The sequence below is a fragment of the Saccopteryx leptura genome, chromosome 2 (genome assembly GCF_036850995.1).
Source record: "Saccopteryx leptura isolate mSacLep1 chromosome 2, mSacLep1_pri_phased_curated, whole genome shotgun sequence".
Taxonomy (NCBI): domain Eukaryota; kingdom Metazoa; phylum Chordata; class Mammalia; order Chiroptera; family Emballonuridae; genus Saccopteryx; species Saccopteryx leptura.
This window is the reverse complement of record NC_089504.1, coordinates 140,099,584-140,127,089: the sequence shown is the minus strand read 5'-3', so window position 1 is coordinate 140,127,089 and position 27,506 is coordinate 140,099,584. Positions and strand designations below refer to the sequence as shown.

General features: G+C 36.4%; 1 protein-coding gene across 1 annotated transcript in view; it reads left to right on the top strand.

Moving 5' to 3' along the window:
* Nucleotides 1–26,965, top strand: part of CPNE8 (copine 8) — a 212,978-nt gene extending 186,013 nt beyond the window's left edge. Inside the window, exons 17-20 of the mRNA XM_066368944.1 lie at nt 3,754–3,856; nt 5,677–5,734; nt 16,949–17,022; nt 26,484–26,965. Coding sequence (XP_066225041.1) covers nt 3,754–3,856; nt 5,677–5,734; nt 16,949–17,022; nt 26,484–26,672 — 424 coding nt within the window. The 3' untranslated portion in view covers nt 26,673–26,965. The remainder of the gene's footprint in view (nt 1–3,753; nt 3,857–5,676; nt 5,735–16,948; nt 17,023–26,483) is intronic.
* Nucleotides 26,966–27,506: the final 541 nt, after the last annotated feature.

The following is a 27,506-nucleotide window of genomic DNA, read 5'->3' as shown; positions in this document are numbered from 1 at the left end:
GGGAAAGTGACATGACATTGATCTTGGCAATGGTTTCTCTGTTATTACACCAAAATCACAAGCAAAAAAAGCAAAAACAAATAGACGAGTTTATATCAAACTGAAAAGCTTCTACACAGATAAAAGTGAAATAGCAACCTCTGGAATGTGAGAAAATATTTATGTACTATATAGCTGGTAAGGGTTAAGTGCCAAAATATATAAAGAACTCCTACAATTCAATAGCAAAGGAAAGATAACCTAATTTTAAAAATATGCAAAAGACTTGCACAAACATTTCTCCAAAGAAGACAAATGGCCAACAGGTATATGCAAAGATGTTCAACAGTGCTAACCATCAGGGAAATGCAAATCAAAACCAGTGAAGTGCTATCACTTCACACTTGCTAGGATAGCTGTTAAATCAAAAGTCGGAAGATAACAGTGAGAATGTGGAGACATTGGAGCCCTTGTACACTGTTAGTGGGGTTGTAAATTGGTGCAGCTTCTATGAACATATAGAGATTCCTCAAAAAATGAAAATAGAGTTACCAGAAGTCCCCTTTCTGAGTATATATCCAAAACAACTGAAATCGGGATCTCAAAGAGATATCTGCTTCATTATTCATAACAGCCAAGATAGGGAAACAGCCTATCAACAAATAAGTGGATAAATAAAATGTGACACATTTATATAATGGTACATTATTGCACCTTTAAAAAGAAAGAAATTTTGCCATTTGTGACAACATGAATAGACCTAGAAGATATGGCATGTGAAATAAGACAGTCAGTGGAGAACAAATATTGTATGATTCCACTTATATGAGGCATCTAAAACAGTCAAATGTATGGAAATAGATTACAGAATGGTGATTACTAGGGGTTGGGGAAAAGGGTTATGTAGAGTAGTTGGGGTATAAATAAGTAAGACGGTATATATACACATATATACACACACAAGATGAGAATTCCAGAGCTGCATTATACAACATAGTGCCTCTAACAATAAGGTAGTGTGCACTTAAAATTTTGTGAAAAGGCTAGATTTACTATAAATGTTCCTAACACATACATACAAAGGGACACAAACTTTTGGAGGTGAGGGATATGTTTATTACCTTGATTGTTTTGATGGTAACACAAGTGTATACATATGTTCAAACTCATCAAATCGCATACATTAGTTGTGTGCAGTTTTCTGTATAACTATTCTATCTCAAGCTGTGGAACAAAGACATACTAACAACTGAGACTTTCTCCACAGCGAGAAGCAGTAAAAGAGAAATAAAAAAGGAAATGCCAAAACAAAAACAAAACAGACCATTAAGCCCTTTGAAGTGGTATTTATAAGAATGAGTAATAGTCAACTTTTTATATTGTTTTGAACCTGGTAGAAATATGTCATTTTAAGAGCATGATGTGGAAAGAAAAGTATAAAAACCTTCCTGTTGTACTATTAGAAGCTTTTCTCACTACTATTTATAGCCTTCCATTAATCACTTGAAATAGAAAACCCTAGTTTCTGAAGTATGGTCAGGAAAAAATGCTTTTAAAAAATGGATATTTAAAAATTTAGAAATGAATTTCTGAAGAAGATTATTAGCCTCTTAAAAAAAAGTTAAGGCAAAATAGAAGAGGCTCATATCTGTTTTGGATTGTTTTCCATTGATTGTGTTACCATGAAATTAATATCATACAAGTTTTTAATCTCCAAGATTGATTGTTCAGTATAGTGAGAGTATTTTTGACTATTCATTGTGGAACCAGTTCAACACTATCTTTACAAGGGATGTACAGGCCACTTACTGTAGTCTCTTCATTAATCTGTGAGCAATTATTAGTTTCCCTGTCTTTGGCAAAGTTGTAAATACTTTTCTTGTTCGTACAGTGGTTAATTATGCTCTCCAAGAAGTAAGTTTTGCCCTGAAATATTATGCTATTGATCTGTCTCTGACCTGTTTAACTTACTTTCTTAGGCTCCTGTAGGGTGTGAAGGGATTTCATTGGTAATCAATGAAAGTTTTTTTTTTAATCTATTTTTTTCTGTGATTCACTCAGGGATTCTTTTTACAAAAATAAACAAACTCTTCTTGTTTATGGTCTCCTAAGATTAACATAATGCTTGCTTATCACTAAATATGACTTGCATACCAGTTATATACTAAAGATCATAAAAGTTTACTTGGTGAGAATTTAGACACACAGAATGTACAACATGATGGAAAAAATATATAACAAATTCAAAAAATTGCTCTATAAATTACTAAGTAATTTGGTGAGATTTCTGATAAACTTTTTAAGTACTATATTCTTATTACATGCCTAATTTTTTTTTTTAGAGGGGAAATAGTTGACCTTATTTTTTAATTGATTTTATTGGAGTGGCATTGGTTAATACAAATATATAGGTTTCAGATATCAATTCCATAATACTTCATCTTTATATTATATTGTGTTCATCACCCCAAGTCAAGTCCCCTTCCATCACCATTTATCCCCTCTTGTCCCTCCTCTACCTCCCCCACCCCCTTTCCCTCTGGTAATCACCACACTGTTGTCTATGAGGGTTTTGTTAATCCCTTTACCTTTTTTACCCAGCCTCCCAATTCCTTTCCTCTCTGACAACTCTTGGTCTGTTCTCTGTATATATGAATCTGTTTCTATTTTGTTGTTAGTTTATTTTATTCCTTAGATTCCACATATGAGTGAAATCATATGGTACTTGATTTTCTCTGACTGGCTTGATTTACTTAGCATAATACTCTTCAGATCCATCCATGCTTTTGTAAAAGATAAGATTTCCTTCTTTTTTATGGCCTTCTGTGCCTAGCTTTTTTTCTTTTTGTCTCAGGTTTCATTACTTTAACATATGTTAAGAACTTGAACTCTGGGCCTGACCTGTGGTGGCGCAGTGGATAAAGCGTCGACCTGGAAATGCTGAGGTCGCCGGTTCAAAACCCTGGGCTTGCCTGGTCAAGGCACATATGGAAGTTGATGCTTCCTGCTCCTCCCTCCCCCTTCTCTCACTCTCTCTCCTCTCTAAAAATTAATAAAAGAAAAATTAAAAAAAAAAAAAAAAGAATTTGAACTCTGGATATTTTTTAAAGCTTTTCTTTTTCATTTTTTTTCATTCATTTTATAAATGTGGAATTCATATAACATGATAGTAGCCATCTTAAACTGTACAGTTTTAACGACATTGAACACATTCAGGATGTGTGCAATGATGAAGTCTAGTTCCAAAACTAAAAGCACTTACGAGTATTGCTAACTTAGAGAACTGTATTATACTATATATTGAGTACCATACTAGGGGTTTCATTATTAACAATAGAAAGGTGTATTATCTTTATTAAGACTAAGAAAATAAAACTTCAGATAGCTTAAATAATTTACTGAAGATCATACACATAATATTATGCTTAACCAGAATATCTATTTCCAAAAGTTATATCCATTCCATTGTGCTAAACATAACCTCACCCAGCTCACCTATTATTAGTGAATAAATTTCCAAAGCAGGTAGGCATTGCTGTGTGCCAGCATGCAGTAATGTTGCTATTATTCTAGTGTGCTATTTCAGGAAAATATATATTTGTGAGTTTTCATGGTCTAGGATGCTAAAATATGTTTAAGTACTCTCTTGAGATTAAAAGGTTTGTTGACTATCCCAAATTATATTTAGCAACCATCGTGTGGAGAGGAACTTTTATTTTCTGTGATGTTCTTTACCTTTGATTTTTTGTTTGTTTTGTTTTGTTTGCCTTTCAGATATGCTTCTTCTGTGAGGGATGGCTCCCAGTACTTTGTGCTCCTGATTGTGACAGATGGTGTTATCTCAGATATGGCTCAAACTAAGGAGTCTATAGTTAATGTAAGTAGAAGTTGTTAAGTTTCGGGCTGTCTGAGTGACAGCAGGGTGCTACGCAGGCTGAGACCGGAGCCTAAGCAACTTCACAGGGAAACAAAATGCCTGTGCTTTTGGAGCCAGTTGTGTTCTTCACCTTCACCAGACATCATTCATCCATAAGGATTAAGCTAAGGGTGTGGATAACAGAGTTGTAACAAAATTATGTCCAAAAAAATAAAAATAAATAAGGTAACAGCACTCCCTTTATGTGCATGAGTGTGTTTATCTCTGTTAGTTTGATGTACTGGTATACAGTTTTACAATGTGTACAAAACATTTAATATTCACATTTATGGGAGAACTGTGCTCATTTCTGTTCCTATAGAATTAGATAGGAACTGGACTTGATTCAAAACTCATTTTTTCTCATAATTCTTAATTATGTTATACTTAATGATTATTTGATTATCTTCTTTATTAGATAATTTATAAAATCTACATTTACTAGATTATAATCAGTAAAATTATTTCTATTTTCACTTTCCTTTCTATATCTAGGTTTAGCATTGTTTGACACAAAGTATACATGTAGTAAAAATGGGTTGCTTGAATGCTTATCATACCTCAGTTATTAATAATGTAGGAAAAATATAATTAGCTATTTGATGTGAGAAAAAATAGTTTCACATGGGGTAAAATCAAATACTTTATAGACATAAGCTTAGAAAAACCAAACATTAAAAGGAGGAGAAGAAGTAAAGTCTTCTTACATTTGTTAGTTTATTTTTTAACTAGACACACCTGGGCTCAATTTATCTTGATTTTTTTAATGTTCTGGTCAGTGGCATTAATGTGAACTTTAAAATATGAATTTAGGGGGCAGGAGGAGGGGAGTAAAGACGGACAAATATACAGTAATAGAAAATGATTTGACTTTGGGTGATGGGCACACAACACAATAAACTGTTCAAATGCTGTAGAACTGTGCACTTGAAACTGATGTACTCTTATTTATCAATATCACCATATTAAATTTAATTTTCTAAATAAAATTTAAAAATAAATAAACCCATCACCAGAGGGAGGAAAATATGGATTTAATAATTTAGGTTTAAACTAACAGGACATGATGCACTGAGGAACAATTATTTACAATTCAGTGATCTGCATAGATGAAGATGAAGCTGCTCTAGAGCTGCATCTGTCTGTGACTAGATCTCACATTTTTACCCTTAAAATATTTAAAGTGATATCATTTAAGTGATGCCTATAATGAGAAAACATGCCATAACACCGTCAGTGTCCCTCAGAATCTCATGGATACTTAATATATTAATTAATCATACTGATAATAACTTTCTGTAATTATCATTTGTATGCCCTTATTTGCTATGCAAATTGCTTTTCCTAATCATGAGTATAAATGAGATTGAATAAGAGACCACTGTTTCACAAATATGGTACCTTTTCTCCCTTTAGCAACTGAAAATTTTGTGAGAAGAGAGAGAACATGAGGAGAGACCAAAGATACTGAAAGTCATCTTAGGTAGATTGGGTTGATAATAGCAAGGGAAAGCTGAAGCTCGATACTTTTTATTTTTTATGTTATCCAAGGCTGGTCATTCCTGTAGAATGTCCCACTGCATTAGCCTGTGTACAGAGTTGGGAAAGGATACGAATGGAATTACGTATGTTATTCTGTGTTATTGTTAATATGTGTAAAACTACTTAATGGACAGCTGTGAAACCATATCAAAACAGGATAGTCATTTTTATTCTTAAATCTTAATTCTTTTCTTAACTCAGTTTCTTAATTGTGAACTAATTTTGTAATTTCTCTGAAGGCTTCAAAACTTCCAATGTCGATAATCATAGTTGGTGTTGGACCAGCAGAATTTGATGGTGAGTAATGAAATTTCAGTACTATTCCTTGGGAATTTATTTAATCTGATTTATGCTCTTAAGTTTCTATTACTCTTTTTTAAATATAGGAATGTGAATGTGCATGTAGATTTACACATAATGTCCATGTACCTTAGACAAAAATATAGTTATCTCACAATGAAGTCTATTATGGTGAGCAAATTAAAAGACATCTTCTGAGTAGAACATTATTCCTCTAGTATATATTAAAGCAACATGTATCTTTCTATTTCAATAGAGATGGTTTGTACATCACAATAATTTTTAAAAAAAATTTTCAGGGTGATAAATTGAGTTTTTGTACACAGGGCAACATACTCCCCAGGTTTACTAAGACCCTTTAAGGATGAATACTAAATTAATAAACCATTTGGTTGTGAACAGAAATGTTAACACAGAATAATATGCTACTTTAAAGGATTTTCAGATCCTGACTAGTTGATAGACATTGGCTTTATAAATATCTAACTTTTGTCATATGAAAGAGCAAAATGAAAATGGGACTGACGATCCAAGGTTTAAGGAAACTTTATGTAATCTTACTAAATTGACTTACTGGGCAGTTTTCTATTTGGGCTCAGGCTTTGTTCAAATAATAATTAAGTGGCAGGTGTTTGTGTAACTAGTGATCTGGTAAACTTCTTTAAGGACAGTTTGTTACTAGTTTCTGGGTGAATTCCTTTAAGAGAACTCTGTACTGGTCCGCACCTGCAAGACTTTGTAACATTCACCTGTTTCAGGTGTTTTATATTAACAATGACAGTTTCTTTGGCTTGGGACTTTGGAAATGCAAATAATTTTAGAATATTTGGAATGAACTTTGGTCTGTTACAAGTTAATTTGGGCTTGTAGGTGGCTAATTTTAGTAAAACTATCACTGGGTTGATTCTCATTTAACCACTAGTATCTCCTCCATAAGGGTAGTATAGATCTATTGGTCCCTCTCAAGTAAAGAACTACAGGAAAAAATGTAAAGTTCACCATGAAAATTCCTTCCTTTGATTCCATACTTAGCTGGTCATCCTTTTCATCATTATAGTCTTCCATTTTCTAAAGCAAAAATGTCCTGCGGCCTGATGGATGCTGCTCTGCCAGTCTTTTCTCTGTCTCTGGATACTTGCGTCTGTTTACTTTATATTTCAGGCATGAATATGACATAGTTCTCTGGAGTCAGGAAAGCTAAAACACATCTTTCTGCTTAATGCTTTGTGCACTTCATCTTCTGCATTAATTAGTGATAGACTGAGATTTACAAATTTCCCATTGCTAGGTTAAAATCACGCATGCATTCTTCTTCAGCTACTAAATTGCTTTTTTTGCTTCTCAAGGATACACCTCTGATTGGGTCCATCTTACATCTCCCAGACTCCTGTGGAAGTCTGCCTAATGTGTACGTTCTCAGAGATAGCAAACCCTGGTCACCTGTTCATTAAGACCCCCCACACATAATGTTTGGATACAGAGCCACTGACCCTTTTAGTGTATGTTTCTAGTCATATATCCTAGCAGAAGACACAGCTATTTATTTTGTCCTTTCCTTTAGTTCCCAGTGAATTATTTATTAGGGTTTTGAGGTGTGGTAATTCCTCATTTTCCTCTGACTTCCTGAATTGACTGAGAAGAAGATATGCAGGAAACTCTCAGACAGAGACTAGGATATAAGCTTTATTGCTAGCACGGCAGAATTGGAGAATTTGGATTAACTTGTGTACAGAAGCAGACTTCTCACTACTTTCCCCCCCAAGATTAAATGACCTCACCCTTATTTCTAGGCCTCCTCCCTATGCAGGCTGAGTCTTGCCTTTTAAGCATGCCACAGGGAGAAACTGCCTTCAACCTGAGGATAGGCAGCCCCAAGAAAGAGAGATTCAAGGTCAGTTTCTTCTCCTAATCTTAGTACTCTTATGGCTTCTTCCTCTTTCTTTCTGGGACAGTGAGTAAAGATTATAGACAAAAAAGGAAGTTACCTTCCCAGTAGAATTACCTACCTCCTGGGAATTAAAGTGAAATTTTTTCCGGCAAACGTGAACAAGTAATTCAAATCCTACAACACTTGGTTTCCACTTTTACCGTGATGGGAGTTTAAATAAGATGGAAAAATCTTCCAGGCCTAGTACTAGAAAAGTAGGCTATTTCACTAGGAGACAATAGATGCTTCTCTAAAGGACTTTATTTTTCTTTCCTCCATGGCTAAGAGGAAGAGGGCAGAATACTCATGTTTAATATTGAAAATCTCCAATTTTCATTCAGATTGCTGCTGTATTATCAGAAGAGCCTTTCTCTGGGCACTTCCGAATCTACCATAGAGTAAGTTTATATGCCACACTGACAAACTGATACAGGAAAAAAATGAAATAAAACTTACAAGTTTTATCAGTTAACCACCTAAATCCAACATCTACACATTTTTAACCAGAAGGGCATTGTTTGCATGGGCAAGAAAAATAATATTTGCCATCCAATCCATTCTTTGAAGGTTGTGGAAATGGAAATAAACTATTAGATTAATAAGTATTCGAATTTCTTATTTCTGTATTTTAATAAGAACAGTTTATAACTTTCTGTAAAAATTTTCTCCCATTGACTTTCCACTCCTTTATAAAGCACTTTTATTAAGAAGAAAGAGAACAAGGTGGGATTTCTTTACCCTTTAAAGGCAAAAAAAGTCAAATTAAAGCAGCATCTGGCTACCTGCTTTGATGCATGTTAGGAGTAGGGGAGAACTAAAAGGGTCTCTGATTTTATCCCATCTCTCGTGGCTAGAAAGTCTGTCTTATATACTTTTCCAAGGACAGGTACTGCTGGGGAACTGGGACTTACATCAAGCTGATCGAGGACCAGGTGATCTTAAAATTTGAAGGTTGAACATTATTCTCCCATTATTTGCATTTCATTTTGTAAAGCCAGAAGCCAAGGCCACCATCACGCAGCCTGGCCCATGCAGGTTTGCATTGGATTCGGACAGTCGGTAAAGAAACAGTGGAGCCAAAAACTGATGGGCCATAGTCTTTAATCCTAGCTTGCACCCGGCGGGCAAGTAAAAACACACACTGGGCTCCAAAACCCAATCACATTCAGTGCTCACAAAGCTACTGATTTATCCGAGTTTCCTAGAATCAAAGGTTTCTAGCTCACCAGACTCACTCTCCTCTGTTCCCCATCTCCTTCCTTATCCCAGGTACAAACTCTACACAAACTGGCATCTCACCCAGCACTCCGCCATCTTGGCTGCTTCTCCTGGCCTACTCCACGTGGCCTTTCTCTGCTCTTCTTTCTCCTCTAATGATCCCAGGAACCAAGACCCCAAGTTCCCACTTCGTCCCCATTTTATAGTGTAGAAATCCAAACTCCTAATCCAATATACAAAATAGGGAAGTCTCCAATACAGACACTTCTCTGAGGCATGATTGGATTGTACCGCCCCACATCAAAACGGGTGGGAAAGGCTTAATCCCAAAACCAAGCCCCAGGCTACAAGGATTCTAACTGCCCACAAAGACACACATTAATATCACCTGGGCAACGGCCTCCCCATGGGCAGTGTAATCTTTGACAAAGTGAGCATAATACATTTTATCTGCCCAACACATTTCTTTTCTCCTTGCTCTCAGAAGTGTAGTCTTGCCACATACAGCTTTTTGACCCAAAAGACATGCTGGAGAGTGGGAGATACTGAAACTGGAAATGTTAGCATGTATGCTGTGTGTCGCCACTGAGCTACCAAGTGGAGACAGGTATTGCAACTTTATTCAGATGGTTCGTGTTGGGCAGATAAAATATATTATGCTCACTTTGTTAAAGATGGCACTGCTGCCCACGTGGAGGCCTTCACCCAGGTGATATTAATGTGTGTTGGGGGCAGGCTGTGGGCAGGCAGGATCCTTGTAGCCTGGGGCTTGGTTTTGGGATTAAGCCTTTCCTACCCTTTTTGATGTGGGCTGGTACAATCTCATCATGTCTCTGATAAGTGACTTTGTATTAGAGACTTCCCTATATTGTATATTGGATTAAAGGTTTTGATTTCTACACTATAAAATAGGGGCAGAATAGGAGCTTGTTCTCTTGGTTCCTGAGATTATCATTAGAGGAGAGAGCAGAGAAAGGCCACATGGAGGAGGCCAGGAAAAGCAGCCAAGATGATGGAGTGTTGAGTGAGAAGCCAGTTAGTGCAGAGTTTGTGCAGGGAGAAGGAAGGAGATGGGAAACAGAGGTGAATAAAGTCTGGTGAGCTAGAAACCTTTGATTCTAGGAAACTCGGATAAGTCAGTAGCTTTGTGAGCACTGAATGTGAGTGGGTTTTGGAGCCCAGTGTGCGTTTTTTGCTTGCCCGCCGGGTGCAAGCTAGGATTAAAGACTATGGCCCACCAGTTTTTGGCTCCGTTGTTTCTTTACCGACTGTCCGAATCCAATGCGAACCTGCATGGGCCAGGCGGCTGCTGTGATGGCAGCCCTGGCTGCTGGCTTTACAGTTTGGTATCTGAGAAGAATGAAGATCATGTACCCAAGGCTGCCTTAACATCTTATCTCAGCTAAACTTTTTAGAAGGGGAAGAAAAAGGTAGGAATAGGGTTTGGAACTCAAGATAAAATTAATTAGATCATAGTTAGTGTGTGGGGGGTAGCTGTGTCCCATCCCTGTAGCACAAAGGCTTTGCTTGCAAACTCTTGGGGCACAAAGGTAGATTTCCTGCAGATCTCGTGAAGTCATATAGGCCCATTCAGGTATCTCAGTTCCTGGAACAAATCTTTTACTTGCATTAACCATTATGCCTGTTGATTATAACTAAAGCTAACTTGCACTAAAATTTTAACTCTTGAGTTTCCCTTATTAATACTTTATTGGATATCATTCTAATACATTTTTGCTTAAGTAACTGTTATTTTCTTTAACTAGCAAATTAGATAACAAAGGAGAAGTTTAGCTGGCTTGTCACCATCAATGTATATTTATGTCTGAAAGTAATATGAAAAATTTGAAAACAAAACTAGACCAAAAGAGGAATTAACTCTTGAAAATATTTGAATATAATGAAGTCTCTTCTTTACATCCTTAGTAAATAGAGAAAAATAGGTCTTCTGTATTTTTATAAGTTAATTCCCTTCTTATCAGTCACATACATATTTACTAAAGTATGACATATATTGTATATCTAAGCAAATTTAGCGGTGGCTCTATCAAGGATGTGTACCAGCAATGCTGCATGAACATGTATAGAAAAATAAAACTTAAAACAATGTTTTTAACTCAAATATATTATCCATACACTGAAGAAAATAATAACAACAAAAAAAGATGAAGATTGCATTCTGACTGAACAATATTTTTTAGAAGGCTAAGAGGCAAATATTATAATTGCAAGTGGCTCTCTGGAGTCTAGTAAATGTCATATGTATACAGAATGAATTATCAGTAATAAAATTATACTTTGAGCACAAATTAGTATTCCTCATGTAATTAATTATTTAGAGAATTCTAACTGAAAACCTAATAAACTCTGGAAAATGTTCTTAACTCCAGCATAACATTACCATATCACCAGATGAACCATTTTATGGCAGCCTTCCCAAGTGTGAGTTGATCTGTGTAATGTTGAAATTATCTCTTAACCAACAAAAAATCATACTTTACAAAACTATACTTTAAGAACTACTGGTCAAGATGGCAGTGTAGGTAAATGCAGTACTTGAATATTCTCACAACCACATCAAAATTACAACCCGAACTACGGAAAAACCATTATTCAGAACTGTCCGAAATCTAGCTGAATGGAAGTCTTATAACTAGGAATTTAGAGAAGTAATCACATTGAGGCTGGTAGGAGGGGTGGTGAAGTGGAACTGGCTGGTCCCACACCTTGTGTGGTGGTTTAAAACTGGGAGGGATATCTTCGTTGTGGAGGTTCCCCTTGAGGAGTGAGGGGTCCTAGCCCCACACCAGGCCTCCCAGCCCAGGATTTCAGAGGCAGGAAGAGAAGTCCCCATAACTTCCGGCTGCAAATACCAATGGATATTGTGGCTGACTGAGATGGAGGGCTGCTGGAAACCCAGGTGACTCCTCTTAAAGGCCCACACATGAGCTTACTCAGACTCACTCCGTCAGAGCTCCAGCACTGGGATAGCATCTTAAAAGGAACCAGGGACATATGGGGAGAAAGTGGTTTATCAGGCATCAGGGCAAAAGCTGGAGAAGCAGCTTTCTTTTTTTATTTTTATTTTTTTTTTGCATTTTTCCAAAGCTGGAAATGGGGAGGCAGTCAGACAGACGACAGACTCCCGCATACGCCCGACCGGGATCCACCCGGCATGCCCACCAGGGGGCGATGCTCTGCCCATCTTGGGGTGTCGCTCTGTTGCATCCAGAGCCATTCTAGCGCCTGAGGCAGAGGCCATAGAGCCATCCTGAGCGCCCAGGCCGTCTTTGCTCCAATGAAGCCTTGGCTGCGGGAGGGGAAGAGAGAGACAGAGAGGAAGGAGAGGGGGAGGGGTGGAGAAGCAGATGGGCGCTTCTCCTGTGTGCCCTGGCTGGGAATCGAACCTGGGACTCCTGCATGCCAGGCCGATGCTCTACCACTGAGCCAATTGGCCAGGGCTAGGAGCAATTTTCTGACAGACAAAGTGGGACAAAAACCATTGTTCATTTTCTGAGATCCCCTACCCCTGCATAGCCAGCAGGCAGGCACCATAATTGAGTTCCCATCAACCTGGTTCACACTGGTTGCCACGTCCAAGTGATTCCCTGAGACCCAACCCCACCTAATTTGTAAGCCCACCCAAGCCATGGCTTTTCTAAACAAATGGCCCCTCTTGCCTCATGCTTTGAACTTTCCTAAAATCTCTCAAACAAGCAACATCTGGCCTCTGTGTACACTGTACATCTTGTTAAGTGGCCCAGGCCTGGCAGACGACCTTGGTTCAGAGCTTAGCCTCTCCTGGGCACCTTCAAGCTCAGCACAAGTAGCATCCATCTGCACATTGTTCTGTAGTTCATGCCGGGTGGCCCCAGTCAGGGCACAGGCAGTGGCTGACCTTGCATCTCCAAGGAGGTCCCAGAGCAAGTCCTGCTCCTAAGGGTTGACTCCTACACAGCAGCTCTTTCACTGTAGTTGTAGCCAGTCCTCAAAGGTGATTGGCCTGGGAGTCAGTCCCTCTCAGTGATGCCAGCAGCAATCAATGGCTCAACTACAACAGGACAGTGCACACAGCCTACATTAGGTTGTCCCTGGAGCATCCAGCTCAGGTGACTGGGGAGGCTGTGCCACTGAGCCTTATAGGACATCTATACACAAGACCACTCTATCAAGTCTGGGAAACATAGCAGCTCTACCTAATACATAGAAACAAACGGTCAAATGCAGAAACAAAGAAACATACCCCAAAATGAAAGAATAAGAGAAATTTTTAGAAAAAGAACTGAACAAAATGGAGGCAATCAAATACAGAGTTCAAAACACTGGTTATAAAAATGCTTAAGAAACTTAGTGACAACTTCAACAAGGAAAGAATGATCATATAAAAGGACACAGAAACCGTAAAAAATCATCAGTCAAAAATGAAAGATGCACTAACTAAAATGAAGAATAATTTACAGGGATTCAACAGTATAGTACATCAAGCTGAGAATCATATCAGTGATTTGGAATATAAAGAAGCAAAAAACACCTAATCAGAACTGCAAAATGGAAAAAAAAATCCAAAAAATTAAGATAGTGTAAGGAGCCTCTGAGAAAACTTCAGGAATACCAACATTTGCATCATGGGCATGCCAGAAGGAGAAGAGAGAGAGAGAGCAAGTAATTAAAAACCTATTTGAAAAAATAATGACAGGAAGCTTTCTTAACCTAATGAAGGAAATAGACATACAAGTCCAGGAAGCACAGAGAGTCTCAAACAAGATGAACCCAAAGAGGCCCGCACCAAGACACATTATAATTAAAATGAAGGTTAAATACAAAATAAAAAAAATACAAAGAGAGAATTTTAAAAGTAGCAAGAGAATAGCAGTTATTTACCTACAGGGTAGATGCCATAATCCTGTCAGCTGATTTCTCAACAGCAATTTTACAGTCCAGAAGGGAGTGACAAATATTTAAAGGGATGAAAAGCAAGAACCTATAACCAAGATTACTCTACCTAGCAAAGTTATCATTTAGAATCAAAGGACAGATAAAGAATTTCTTAGATAAGAAAGAAAATGCTAAAGGAGTTCACCAACAAACCAGTATTACATGAAATGTTAAAGGATCTTTAAGAAGTAGAAAAAAATAAAGATAAAAAATATGAACAATAAAATGACAATAAATCATACCTATCAACAATTGAATGTAAGAAAACAAAATAAATAAACAAGCAAAACAGAAGCAAAATTATAGATACAGTGAACATTTTGACATTTGCCTGATGGGAGGGGTGTTGGAAGGATGGGTGAAAAAAGTGAAAGGAGGCCCTGGCCGGTTGGCTCAGCGGTAGAGTGTCGGCCTAGCGTGCGGAGGACCTGGGTTCGATTCCCGGCCAGGGCATACAGGAGAAGCGCCCATTTGCTTCTCCACCCCTCCGCCGCACTTTCCTCTCTGTCTCTCTCTTCCCCTCCCGCAGCCAAGGCTCCATTGGAGCAAAGATAGCCCGGGCGCTGGGGATGGCTCTGTGGCCTCTGCCTCAGGCGCTAGAGTGGCTCTGGTCGCAACATGGCGACACCCAGGATGGGCAGAGCATCGCCCCTGGTGGGCAGAGCGTCGCCCCCTGGTGGGCGTGCCGGGTGGATCTCAGTCGGGCGCATGCAGGAGTCTGTCTGACTGTCTCTCCCTGTTTCCAGCTTCAGAAAAATGAAAAAAAAAAAAAAAAAAGTGAAAGGATTAAGAAGTACAGATTGGGGCTCTGGCCGATTGGCTCAGCGGTAGAGCGTCGGCCTTGCGTGCGAGGGATTCGGGTTCGATTCCCGGCCAGGGCACACAGGAGAAGCGCCCATTTGCTTCTCCACCCCCCCCCCCCCTTCCCCTCTGTCTCTCTCTTCCCCTCCCGCAGCCAAGGCTCCATTGGAGCAAAGATGGCCCGGGCGCTGGGGATGGCTCTGTGGCCTCTGCCCCAGGCGCTAGAGTGGCTCTGGTCGCGGCAGAGCGACGCCCCGGAGGGGCAGAGCATCGCCCCCTGGTGGGCAGAGCATCGCCCCTGGTGGGCGTGCCGGGTGGATCCCGGTCGGGCGCATGCGGGAGTCTGTCTGACTGTCTCTCCCCGTTTCCAGCTTCAGAAAAAAAAAAAAAAAATACAAGAAGAAGTACAGATTGGTTGTTACAGAAGAGTCATGGGAATTTCAAGGACAGCATTGGGAATACAGTAAAAATGTATTGTGTCAGATGGGTATGAGACTTATCAGGATGATCACTTAGTAAGTTATATAATGTCTAATCATTGGGTTGTACATCTGTAATTAATATAATACTGTATGTCAACTGTAATTAAAATACTAAAAATGACTTAAAAATGTTAAAAAAAAAAAAAACACACCTTAATTTCAAAATGCTTCTCATCTGAAATCAGTAGGGATTTTCCATCAGCATGAGCAATGACTGCAAAATCAGCCCATTGTCAAGAGATTTGTGTATTTTAATTGTGTTCAAATAGAGGCTATAGTGCATTAAGTACCGTACCCTGTGGTTTGGGAGTGATGTTAACTCTTGGTATATATAAATGTTAGGTGCATAAATCTGTAGCCTTGTTAAGGCATTCATTTATTTTGGTAATGTTTAATATCTTGGTCTCTGTGAAGAACAAGATATTTAGAAAGATTAAAATGTAGATAAATTGCTTATAGATCTCAAGTTAAAAACACAGATGATCATAACATAATACCTTTAACAACATTGTCAAAGTCATCTCAAAATGCAAAGCTGATTGCTAAAATAATCTTGACGTAGAAGCCAGATAAGCCGTCAAATACGTATATATTCAAGCTTTTAACTTAATACTCCAGCTCTGATTACTAGATATAAAGTAAAACCAGGATAGTATATTTTAATCATTCATTACTCACTCATTACTTAACCTCTCTTCAGTATTCTGATCTGTAAAATGGACCTATTAGTATTATCTACTGCATAACATTCTTATAACCATTAAATGAATTACTACCTGAAAAGTACTTAGAACCATGCCTGGCACAGATGACAACAGTGATACTGTAAAGGACTTTCAAGATTCAAAGATTAAAAAAAAGAAACTTAAGAAGTTTTCCATTCAGAAGTTTGTAAAATAAGCTTCAACCCTGTATTTCTGAAGTCTAATGATTTCTTTGAAATAATGTCATAGGGATTGCAATTTTAGAAAATAAAAGTTCTAGCAAGTTACTTAAATTTTTAATGAAAAAGTAAAATATTAGTTGTCTAATTTTTAAATATTTATAAAACATGCTAGTAAAATAATACTTTGATACATGTTTGTAACATTTCTAGAAATACCTTTTTTCAGGAGGAAAGAGAATTGAACATACAATGTCATAATTCCTAACAATAATATCACCTATGCAAAGCAAGTTTCTGTGAAGGCTTTTCAGGAGGTCTCTATTGAAGGAAGTGAGCTCTGACACCTGGAAGGACTTCCTCATTTAGCTCCAAGTCATTAAATCATAGCAATCTTGGAAACAAATCCTCAAATCATTTTTTTTAAAATCATACTTTATCCAATCAGTATAAGGGCAGAGCAAATATTTTAAAATTTATTTTTTAATGGAAATTAAGCAATGTGAATATATATTAAGCTTTGTTATAGTTTCAATAAGAATAAAGTACAAATTGTTATTGGAAATTCTGTGATGATTTGTACCCAGTTTCTTAAATTAAGGGAAAAAAAAAACTAAAATGGAATGGATTAGTATAACTTGCTCAAACAATCGAGGAAGTGTGTAACCCAAATTTGAGAACCCCTAGGATTGGGAGATACACCTAAGGACTGACTGTTCTCTATTTACTGCACTCTTCTCACCTTTCAATGGTCCCATGAGATGCTAGCTTGTTTTATTCATTTGTAAAATGTACCCTCTGTCAAGTTCTGTGGGACAAATGACTGAGAAGATGAAGGGATCAACAGCTTTCTGATTTTACAGAGGATGTACCACTGCTCTTCACATCGTGATTTCCTTATTTTCTACATTGTTTTAGTATATTGTTAAAATACACTGGATAAATAATTCTATTTTATTTTCAAGCAATGATTGAGTTGGATGGAGATGATGTAAGAGTTTCCTCCAGAGGAAAATATGCTGAAAGGGACATTGTGCAGGTAAGAAATTTAATGGAAATTATTTACTTTGTTCCCTTGTCAATTCTGATTTGTAAATGAACAACTTAAGTTAAAATGAAGAGTCTCAGGCTCCGTTTAATTTAATTGGTGCATTCTTTATGAGATGCCCATTGAGTAACAGGGCCTAAAATAAGCACCAGTTACTTTCCCTGGACTTGAGGTTCACCATGTATAAAACAGAATTGTTAATGTTACTTTTATTACTGTTTTATTATTAGCTACTTTATTATTACCAGAAAATATTGAGGTTTTAGTCAAAGTAAAATCTAAAAACATAAGGGGGCTTTTTAATAACATTTATCTATTCATGATTTAGTCTGCAGCAGCTGATACATATACATAATAGGTAAATTTAGTATAAACAAACCAAAAATGTAGATATTTTCATTCTTCCTTAATAGGTTAGAAAAGTAGAGAAATAGATCTTGAAATTATGTATAAATATATAAAATATATAAACTAGATATATAGGTATTGATCTACTTACGACCTATGCAACTTAAGACCACAATAGCTAGCTAGCCACGACTGATCCGCGTCTGGCAGTGCAAGTGTTGCCCAGCTGGGCATACGACAGTGCAGACCAGCTTCTGGCAGCACTACCATCTCCATGTGCACCATTTCAACTGTTATCCCAGACTTAGTACAGCAATTTGTGTTTTGTATCTTTCATATTTTTCATCAAACCCCTCCCAAGATGTCTACCAAGAGGAAATTGTCTTTGTCTTTGACTTAAAGATTTTTATAACATCATTTCACAGTACTATACATATAGCCTACTCAACTTACGACCAAATCATGTTATGACCAGTCTGTAGGAACCAATCATGGTCGTAAGTCGAGCACTAGCTGTAACCATAAATAAATAACATGACATAGTATGTAACAATATATAATGATATATATTATATATATCATTAACAATTTTATTAGAATTAAAAAAAATACTTAACTAAAGCCTACTATTCTAGAAGTGAATGGGAAGAAAAAAATAATAATCAATATAATTAAAATGTATAATTTAAAAACAAGGAGTTAATTCAATTGAATTTCTGCATACTTTAGTATCTCTATATCTTTTAGGACATCAGAATGGGAAAAGGCTATAAAGTATACCTTCTTAAATAAGAATGGGTAGGAGGTGTCAGTACTATTTGAGCACATGATATGAAAGCTTTGGAGAAGCAAACAATGGGCTTCAATATTTTCTCCTAAATAATAAACTATACATTCACCTATAATGCAGTCAGTAAGAGAATCTAATTTGGAATTCAACAGAATTTGGTTCAAATCCTAGGTTGTTCAACTTTGATAACTTGGGCAAGCTTTCTAAATGTCAGTGTTCTGGCATTGTTATAAATATTGAAGGAGTTAATGTATATGAAATACATTTCTGAAATAGAGCTCAGTAAAATATAATGAAAATTATTAAAATAATTTGAGGAAGAATATAACATACTGTTTGTAAATATGAGAATATAAAAATTAATGTTGATAATGTTAAATAGCATTGTTTTTAATCAGTCTTAGCAAAATTAAATTTTAAGTTAGAAACATTTGTATAATGGTTTTTTTAAAAAGATAGTTAAATGTGACATACGTTTTAACCTAATGTTCTTGGTAGAGTAAAAATCACGTGCATGCACACACACACACATGAATAATTAGGTTAAAAGCAACTAAGAAAGGGAACATAATAATGTGGTCATTTATTTAAGAATCCCCATGATATTTTGTTTTCATAATTGGACATATGATTATTCACCTGAATCTCATTAGCATAATTATAGTTTCAAATAATTATACTTTATCTAAATGTCTGGCTCACAGTTTCCAAAAGTTGAATTATTAAAAGGAAGTATGAATTTTAATTCCTTTAGAATGTGTTATGTTGCTATTATAATGCATTTTTACAAAGTTAACAGAGGCAACCCGGTATCTCATAGTATTATCTAAATGATGCTTACAGGAAACTTGGTATTACTTTCTTAAGATTGCTCAGATTATTAAGGTTTTCTTTAAGAGGGCTAATATATATAATAAAAGAACAACCAGCAATTTTTATTATATATATAAAATAATAATTCTCTTGATCATGAAAGTATTTAGGCTCTCAATGGATATGCTGTATTGGACAGAATATTACTAAAGGACTCAGATCTATGAAATTGTATTGTTGGCACTGTGATCTTGAACAAGTCAATAAATCTCTTTGAACCTTTGTTTTATGATCTTCAAACTCTGAATTCTTTTATCTTTGTTCTTCCCATGATGTTATGAGTCTCAGAGGAAGTAAAAGACATGAAAAAAAACATTGTTTCTTATCAGTATAAGGTATATATACGTATAATTATGTGCTTCTCCCCTTGACACTCAGAATCCTTAAGACAGTCAATCTACTGCCATAAAAATGAAACTGATGTCCCCACAGGATTTGAAGGCACCTGGGGATTTTTAGCTAGACACTCAAGGGATTTTACTCCATAAAGTTGAACTGAAAGAGCTATGAGATTGTACAGATTCTAAACACAAAATGAAAATGTCTTCAGAGAATTAGTAGCCTACTGAATGACAGTGATATCTTGATGTACATGCCTATATTTAATTAAGGTTTGATATACTTTTTTTCTAATTTCATGGAGAACTTTCTAAATGGTGATTGGCCTTTGAGAAAATAGTAGTAAGCAAGGTAATTATTTACATATATTATTGTATTAAAGAAGAATTAGCACTCTCTCATCTTAAATAAGATTTTAAAATCATTCCATCATCACAATTTTCCAGCCTCTACCATCAACTAAAACATTTTTTAAATTAGTTATTTTCAAGAATAGAAATATCTTTGAATACTTAGGATGTCGGAGTAGCAAGGGCACACCACAAATAGCATTGTCAATCTTCTCATCATCAGAAAATATCTAAGCCATAATCAATGCTATAAACACTGATGGCTAAAATATTATTAGAAATTACGGTTTATTTAGTCTCTCTTACCTTTTTACTACTTTCAGATTTTTACATGTTGAAGCTAATACGTAGCAAACAAAATTCTCAATTTCTTAGGAGGACAAACACCTAAGCCCGGAAATAATAGTAGGTCACTGAGTTTCAGTAGATAAGTGGAGGTAGTAAGTGAGGTTTTCATTTTATTGTCAAATCCTAAGTGGCATCCAACTTCATATAATATTTACATTTAATCATTTATTAAGTCCTTCATGTGCTAGGTAGGCTAAGATCTCTCTCATTACTTTACTTAGTTGTTAACTGACTTTATGAGACAGGTACTTTGATTATTAAAAGTTTAATTCCTCTTGTCCATAGTAAAAAAGCTATTAAGAAGTGCAGTCACAATTTAATCTTAAGATGTTTGATTCTAAAAATTTTGACAAGTATTCTATATAACTTTAATTCTAATTCCTAAGCATAGCATTTAAGAGTCTTCATACCCTGACCCCGATTTTCCTCTTTAGCTAAACACACACAGACACTGTCCCCAATGGGTGTGCTTTTTCTCTTGTCATTATACTGGAATAGTCCTTCTCACCATTGGGCCAATTAAAATTCTACATTTGGAAATTTCCCATATTACCTCCTTTTGCAATGGCCTTCCTGCATTCTTGAACTAATTCATCCCCCCTCCCCTTTTTTTTTACTTTATTCACATATCACTTTGTATCTTTCTAAAAATACTGATCAGTTTTTGTCTTATAATAATTTATGAATAAAGAAATTGAGCCCCAAGATGGTGTGTTAAACAACTCTACAATGTTATTTAGATCATAAATTGGTAGGTACTAATTTTCAGCACAGTTCTAATTAAGATCTGTTCTCCTTACTATCATGGTTTATCAGAGTTAGGTTAATTTGGGTTTAAATAATGACATATTTCTAACTATCTGATATTGGGTAAGTTAACTAAACTCTCCAAATTTCAGCTTCCTCTTCTATAAATTCAAAATATGGATAATATGCCTATAAAAATTAAGTATTATAAAATATTGCACTAAATATCAGCAGAAGGCTTCCCACTTATCAGTTCTTCAATAAATGCATTAATATCACTATTTGTTATTATTTTTAGTTAGTATGTTCACACAATCTAATAGGAAGGCATTTTATGTCACTATTTCATAGTGGCTGTAGTCAGCCTTATGTGTAATTATAGTCATTGCCTCAGGATTCAATCTCATATGACTGTAGGAGAAACAGTAAGTGGGATGAGATCCTGTGACTGTTATTCTAACACTTAACTGAGTTATTTTCATATACATATATTTATATTTGTTTGCTTGCTTGCTTGTGCTATGGATTGGCTATTGTGGATAAAGCAATGCCATTTCTCTTAGTTGCATACAGCTGCTGGCAAGCCTATCATTTCCTTAAAAATTATATTTAAATCATATTTTTCATTAAAAGGAGAATAATAACTTGAAGACTTAGACTTGAAAATCACTAATGGAGCTCTGCACAGTAGGAACAATCAAGTAAAATTGAGCATAACAGCAACTACAAGCCATTTGCCCAAACTAATTTAAACTTGTTTTCACAAATAGGCAGAACTGGCCATTAGAGCAACCATGAGGAACATTCTTCTTACAGTGGATGGATGCTAACAAAAAGATGTAGAATATCAAGGAAATAGTATATTTTTACAGGATAGAGTGCATTTATTGGTATTCTTCATATGAGTGGGATAAATTAGTGCAAATGCAAATTGATTTATTTCTCTAACCCTACCGTTTTCAGGGTCCAAGGTAATTTGTGGTACTAGTCAATGAGCATTCATGCAGAAATGTGTACGCATTATTCTAAACAGGATGTCCCCAAGTACAGGGATTAGAAATGAGTGATTAAAAGAGTTAGTAAGCAATGTGGCCCAAGAGCTTGAGTGGAAAACTGTGATAGAAAAAGGATATGAGCAATAGTTTAAGAAAGAGGGCACATTTTTTTTTCATGAAAACTTGAAGACTTGACCTTCGTTACTGGTAAAGGAAATGAAGTCACTTGTTATTTTCATTTCTCAGGAAAGTACTTTCAGACATGACTGAATTGATGAATGTGCTTTTGTAAAAGATTTAGATAATATAAGTTTATGAATAGAGTTTTCAACACTTTTTTTTCCTACTACTGACATATGTGGAATGAGGTACACTCCTACCGATAACAGTAACTTTCTATGTCAGTGATTTTCAATCTGGGGCAAGGTTCCTTAATACTCAAAGGGCATATCTGTGTCCCCACGTAACAAATTTAAGTTAAATGTGATATCTATTTTTCTTATATTTATAAAACTATTTTTCAATAAGTATAACTGTATATTGTGAGAACAATGATTGTGGTTCTTAGTTTTGACATTCCAGAATATCATAACATGTTTTAAAATAAATTTTAATTTACTTCAGTAAAGAAATCTGACACATTTTATAGCATTTGCTGGAAAGGTGAAACAACAGGTTTTTGTTTTGTTTTGTTTTTTCAAATAATATGAGAGAGTTTATTTAGAAGTTACAGAGGTAGGCCCTGGCCGGTTGGCTCAGCGGTAGAGCGTCGGTCTGGCGTGCGGGGGACCCAGGTTCGATTCCCGGCCAGGGCACATAGGAGAAGCACCCATTTGCTTCTCCATCCCGCCCCCCTCCTTCCTCTCTGACTCTCTCTTCCCCTCCCGCAGCCAAGGCTCCATTGGTGCAAAGATGGCCCGGGCGCTGGGGATGGCTCTGTGGCCTCTGCCTCGGGCGCTAGAGTGGCTCTGGTCGCGGCAGAGCGACGCCCCGGAGGGGCAGAGCATCGCCCCCTGGTGGGCAGAGCGTTGCCCCTGGTGGGCCTGCCGGGTGGATCCCGGTTGGGCGCATGTGGGAGTCTGTCTGACTGTCTCTCCCCGTTTTCAGCTTCAGAAGAAGAAAAAAAAAAAAAAGAAAGAAAAGAAAAAAAAGAAGTTACAGAGGTAGAAGAAGTGAGTTTCCTGGGCTGCATGGGCTCAGAAAACAAGTTACAGAAGCAAAAGAAGGGCCCCTGGAGCTTAGGAGGGAGGAGGCAAAGGCATGCTCCCAAAAGGGAGAGTACATGCTGCGTCCTTCATCTTGACGGTTTTTTACCAGGTGTTTTAAAATTACAAAAAAGCCAGGAATCACTATTTTAGATTACTGATTTGTACTTAAATCTGAAAAAGATGAAATGGATAAAAATATCCCTTGTATTTAATGTTTGATAAGAATGTTAATATAAACTATAAGGAAGATAGTTTCATATTTATATTGAATATATAAATGTATAAATTGATGAATAGTAATGGTAATGATGATAATAATAACATATCTAGTACTTATTATGAGTTAAACACTTTTTAAACCACTTTACATGTTAGCTTAGTATAACAAACTAATGAAGTATTATTATTCTAATTTGATAGAAGAGGAAACTGAGGCAAAGAGTGTAAAGTAATTTGTCCAAGATCATGTCGCTTATAAGTAGCAGAATCAGCCTCAGAACATAGGAAATCTAATTCCATAGTTTGGGCAAACAGTAAAGGAAAATGAATTTTATATCCTTGGTGTAAAAGAAAGGTAAAGAATCGAATAAAGCCTGGTGGTGCAGTGGATAGAACGTCGAACTGGGATGCAGAGGACTCAGGTTCGAGACCCTGAGGTCGCCAGCTTGAGCGCAGGCTCATCTGGTTTGAGCAAAGCTCACCAGCTTGGACCCAAGGTCGCTGGCTCCAGCAAGGGGCCATTCGGTCTGCTGAAGGCCCGCAGTCAAGGCACATATGAGAAAGCAATCAATGAACAACTAAGGTGTCACAACGAAAAACTAATGATTGATGCTCCTCATCTCTCTCCATTCCTGTCTGTCTGTCCCTATCTATCCCTCTCTCTGACTCTCTCTCTGTCTCTGTAAAAAAATAAAAATAAAAAAAATAAATAAAAATATAAGGGCAAAGTTCAGGTTAAGGAAAGTCAAAGTAGGAGAGATTTTCCTACAGAATATCAGCTGTTTGCTAGAGGTGTCCTTGTTTCCCTGAAAGATAGGTATTAGCTACATATTTTGAAGAAAAAAAAATGAACCCTTTAAAAAACAACTTAAATGATAGTTAGATGTATACTAACCATACCAACATTACTAAATGTAAATTTTTAAAATACACTGCTCCCAAAGATTAGGGGATCAGGGAACTTGCCGATTCTCCACTACTCTCAGCCTTTTGTCTAGTGCATTTTCACCAATGAAATAAAAATTGGTTTTGCATCTCATTTGCATAATCAAACAACTTTCTTTGACTTGTCATTTGTTTTTCTGATGTTCTTGTTTAATAAAAAAAAAATCAAATACTTTTTTATATTGCTTCATATTTATTTTGAAATACCCCTAATTTTTGTGAGCGGTATACTATACTACACCTTTTAAAATAAGGAGGAAATAAATTATAGCTACAATTTGACATCTTGTTCTCATTAATCTTTATGTTGATTCCTATTTTCTCACTTTTCTAATTATAGTTTCAAAGAGAAAATAAACCTTACCTTTTTTTTTGCACTTTCTTAATTTTTTATTAAAAATGTCTTCACAAAAGACATTAGTTAATAGGACTTCACAAAAGTTTACATTCCCCAGTTTCCAATTGATGGTTATATTTGCTATTAGTTTTTTCTTACACTTACTTAGCTACTTTCAGAGATAAGAATAAGATTTGTCACCTTTTTATTACACTTTTACAGAAAGTTGAGTTTTCCTCCTCAGACACATAGAGTAAAATTATAGTCATATAGGTTTCGTTCTGAACAGTGTGTCTTATTTTTTTAAGGAGTGATTTTTTTACTCTGCTTTGAAAGAGACTTCTTTCATTGTATAAAAGGGATTACACCTGCTATTTGATTTCTTAAAATTTATACTTGGTTTACCTGTGGTAACCTGCAATTTTAGAGCCTGCTTCCTAATAACGGTTGTTTTCCACAATCAGTTCTTGAGTAACTCTTTAAGTCATAAGTTTTTCAAAGTAAATATAAAACAGTTATGTTAGTATAAGATGGGAGACCCTGGCTGGTTGGCTCAGTGGTAGAGCATCGGCCTGGCGTGCAGGAGTCCTGGGTTCAATTCCCAGCCAGGGCACACAGGAGAAGCGCCCATCTGCTTCTCCACCCCTTCCCCTCTCCTTCCTCTCTGTCTCTCTCTTCCCCTCCGGCAGCCAAGGCTCCACTGGAGCAAAGTTGGCCTGGGCACTGAGGGAGTCTGTCTGACTGCCTCCCCGTTTCCAGCTTCAGAAAAATACAAAAAAAAAAATGGGAGTGTGCTCAATTTATCTTTCTCTGGGGGAAATGATTTAATTTAAAAACACTACACTTAGAAATTTTTCAATACCTCAAGATGTCTTCACTTCCTTTTCTCTAAGACCTAAAATTACTGTGCTCCTCAACTATCGCAACATTAATGCTTGAAATTATTTCCAAGTTGCTTAAAGAATCAGCATGTCTCTCAGGGGAAATTGAACAAATGCCCTCAAACAGCACTGTGTTCATTAATTTAAGTATCATTGTAACTGAGAATGGAATCAATGGAGTTGGGCAATCTGTTGCTAGAGTATCACGGGCTGAGCTGATAAGGGCTCTCACGTAATTATTATAAAGATAGAACAATTATTTTTATGATGTTGATAATTTCATTAAGAGTATACCAAAATCTCATGCTGAGTTATTTTCTCTCTCTCTTCCTTGTTTTTTCTTTATTTTTCTTTGCCTTTCCAAATAATTGCTATTAAAAAAAACAACATTGAGGAAAACCCAAATACTAAATACAGGGTAGCGTAAAAGTAGATTTACAGTTGTGAGTATGCTTAGCAGTTTATTCTTGTATGATTTATTATTTTATTATTTTCCATAAAAACAACTGTAAACCTACTTTTGCCCCACCCTGTATTTCAGGTTTCCACTAATATGAACTGTGAATTTCATATTCATGTCCTTATGGTTTGATGTTCTAGTTATAATTTAAAATACATGTGTTTAGAAGTCTTTCACAGCAGACCATATTTTTTTACCCTGCATTGGATAATATCTCCCACCTTGAAATCTGAATTAGGCGTGGGCAAATCCCATCTGACAGGAAACTGAGAGCTGAAGAGGTCAGTGCTCCATCTTACTGGAGTCAGGCTGGGTAGAGAACTCAAAAGTGCAGCAGCATGGTGGCTGTTTCAGGACCAGGAGACCTGAATTACTGGGGGGAAAATAGAAAGCAATTATATCCCTTTTTAAGTAAAATTGTTATTAAAAAGTTTGGTACTGTCATTGTTTATAATGACTCAAATATCTTGAAAATGCACAGTAATTATTGTCCATCTCACCATACCTCCGTTCTCCAATATACCTACAAGCATGGACACATGCTGATTTTTGTGTCTATTAACTAGCGTGCTAAAGTCTATGAATTAACTTTCTTTCACCTCTGCTTTATAGTTTGTGCCTTTCCGGGATTATATTGACAGAAGCGGAAACCACATACTGAGCATGGCTAGACTGGCTAAAGATGTCCTAGCTGAGATCCCTGAGCAGTTTCTCTCCTACATGAGGGCCCGAGGAATCAAGCCATTGCCTGCGCCTCCCCCCTACTCCCCCCCTATGCATGTGTTACAGACTCAAATATGACTGTGCTCTGGAACGTTAACAGTAACTACATGTCAGCGCTGCGGAGTCAAGCTTGGTCCTGGTGCTCTGTAATGAACCAGGGAATGAGAACCTTTCCTCCATTTGGTTTCAGCAGTACTAGTTAACAATGCTTTCTGGGATCCAAAACTTTTCTCTTTCTAAACCAAAACTGTAAATATGGTTGTTGCATGAGCAACACAAAACTTGTTTGAATGCTTGAAACAAAATATGGATGTCTTCTCTGAATCTTTACCTTTTTTGTTTGTTTGGACAGAAATAGCTAATTTCCAATGTGTTGTTGGAAAAAAGCACAAACTATGTTTTTAACTCAAATATTGTCCTCGACTGCTGGGTGTATAGGAAAGCAGTCTCTCTGTATCAATGTTTACATGTTACTACTTTTTAAATTTCAATACTTTTATAACTGTTCTTAAGAATAAGAGTTTTAAATATTGAATTCTTTGTCTTCTAAATTGCAATAGCTATAATTATAAGAGCAATATCTTTTTGAATGACTGTCTGGACGGACAAATACTATTGTAAACAAGGGAAAGGAAAGATACTTCCATATTTCTTCAGTGAGTGTATTGTCTTATGAAACTGCATCTGCTTAGTAATCAGTTCCTCTGCATTTGCCAAGTCAGAGTTTCAGCTGAGCAGATGTGTATCCTGTAAGAACATGCATTTTTCATGGAGTTCGGGTTCTAAATTTAGACTGCAGTCAGTATATGCTCTATACTGCTAAATAGAAATTTTTAAAAAATCAAACATTGTGAACAATTTGTAAATGCACAGAAAATACTTTGTGTAAAAAGTAGCATCTTTGTATTATAA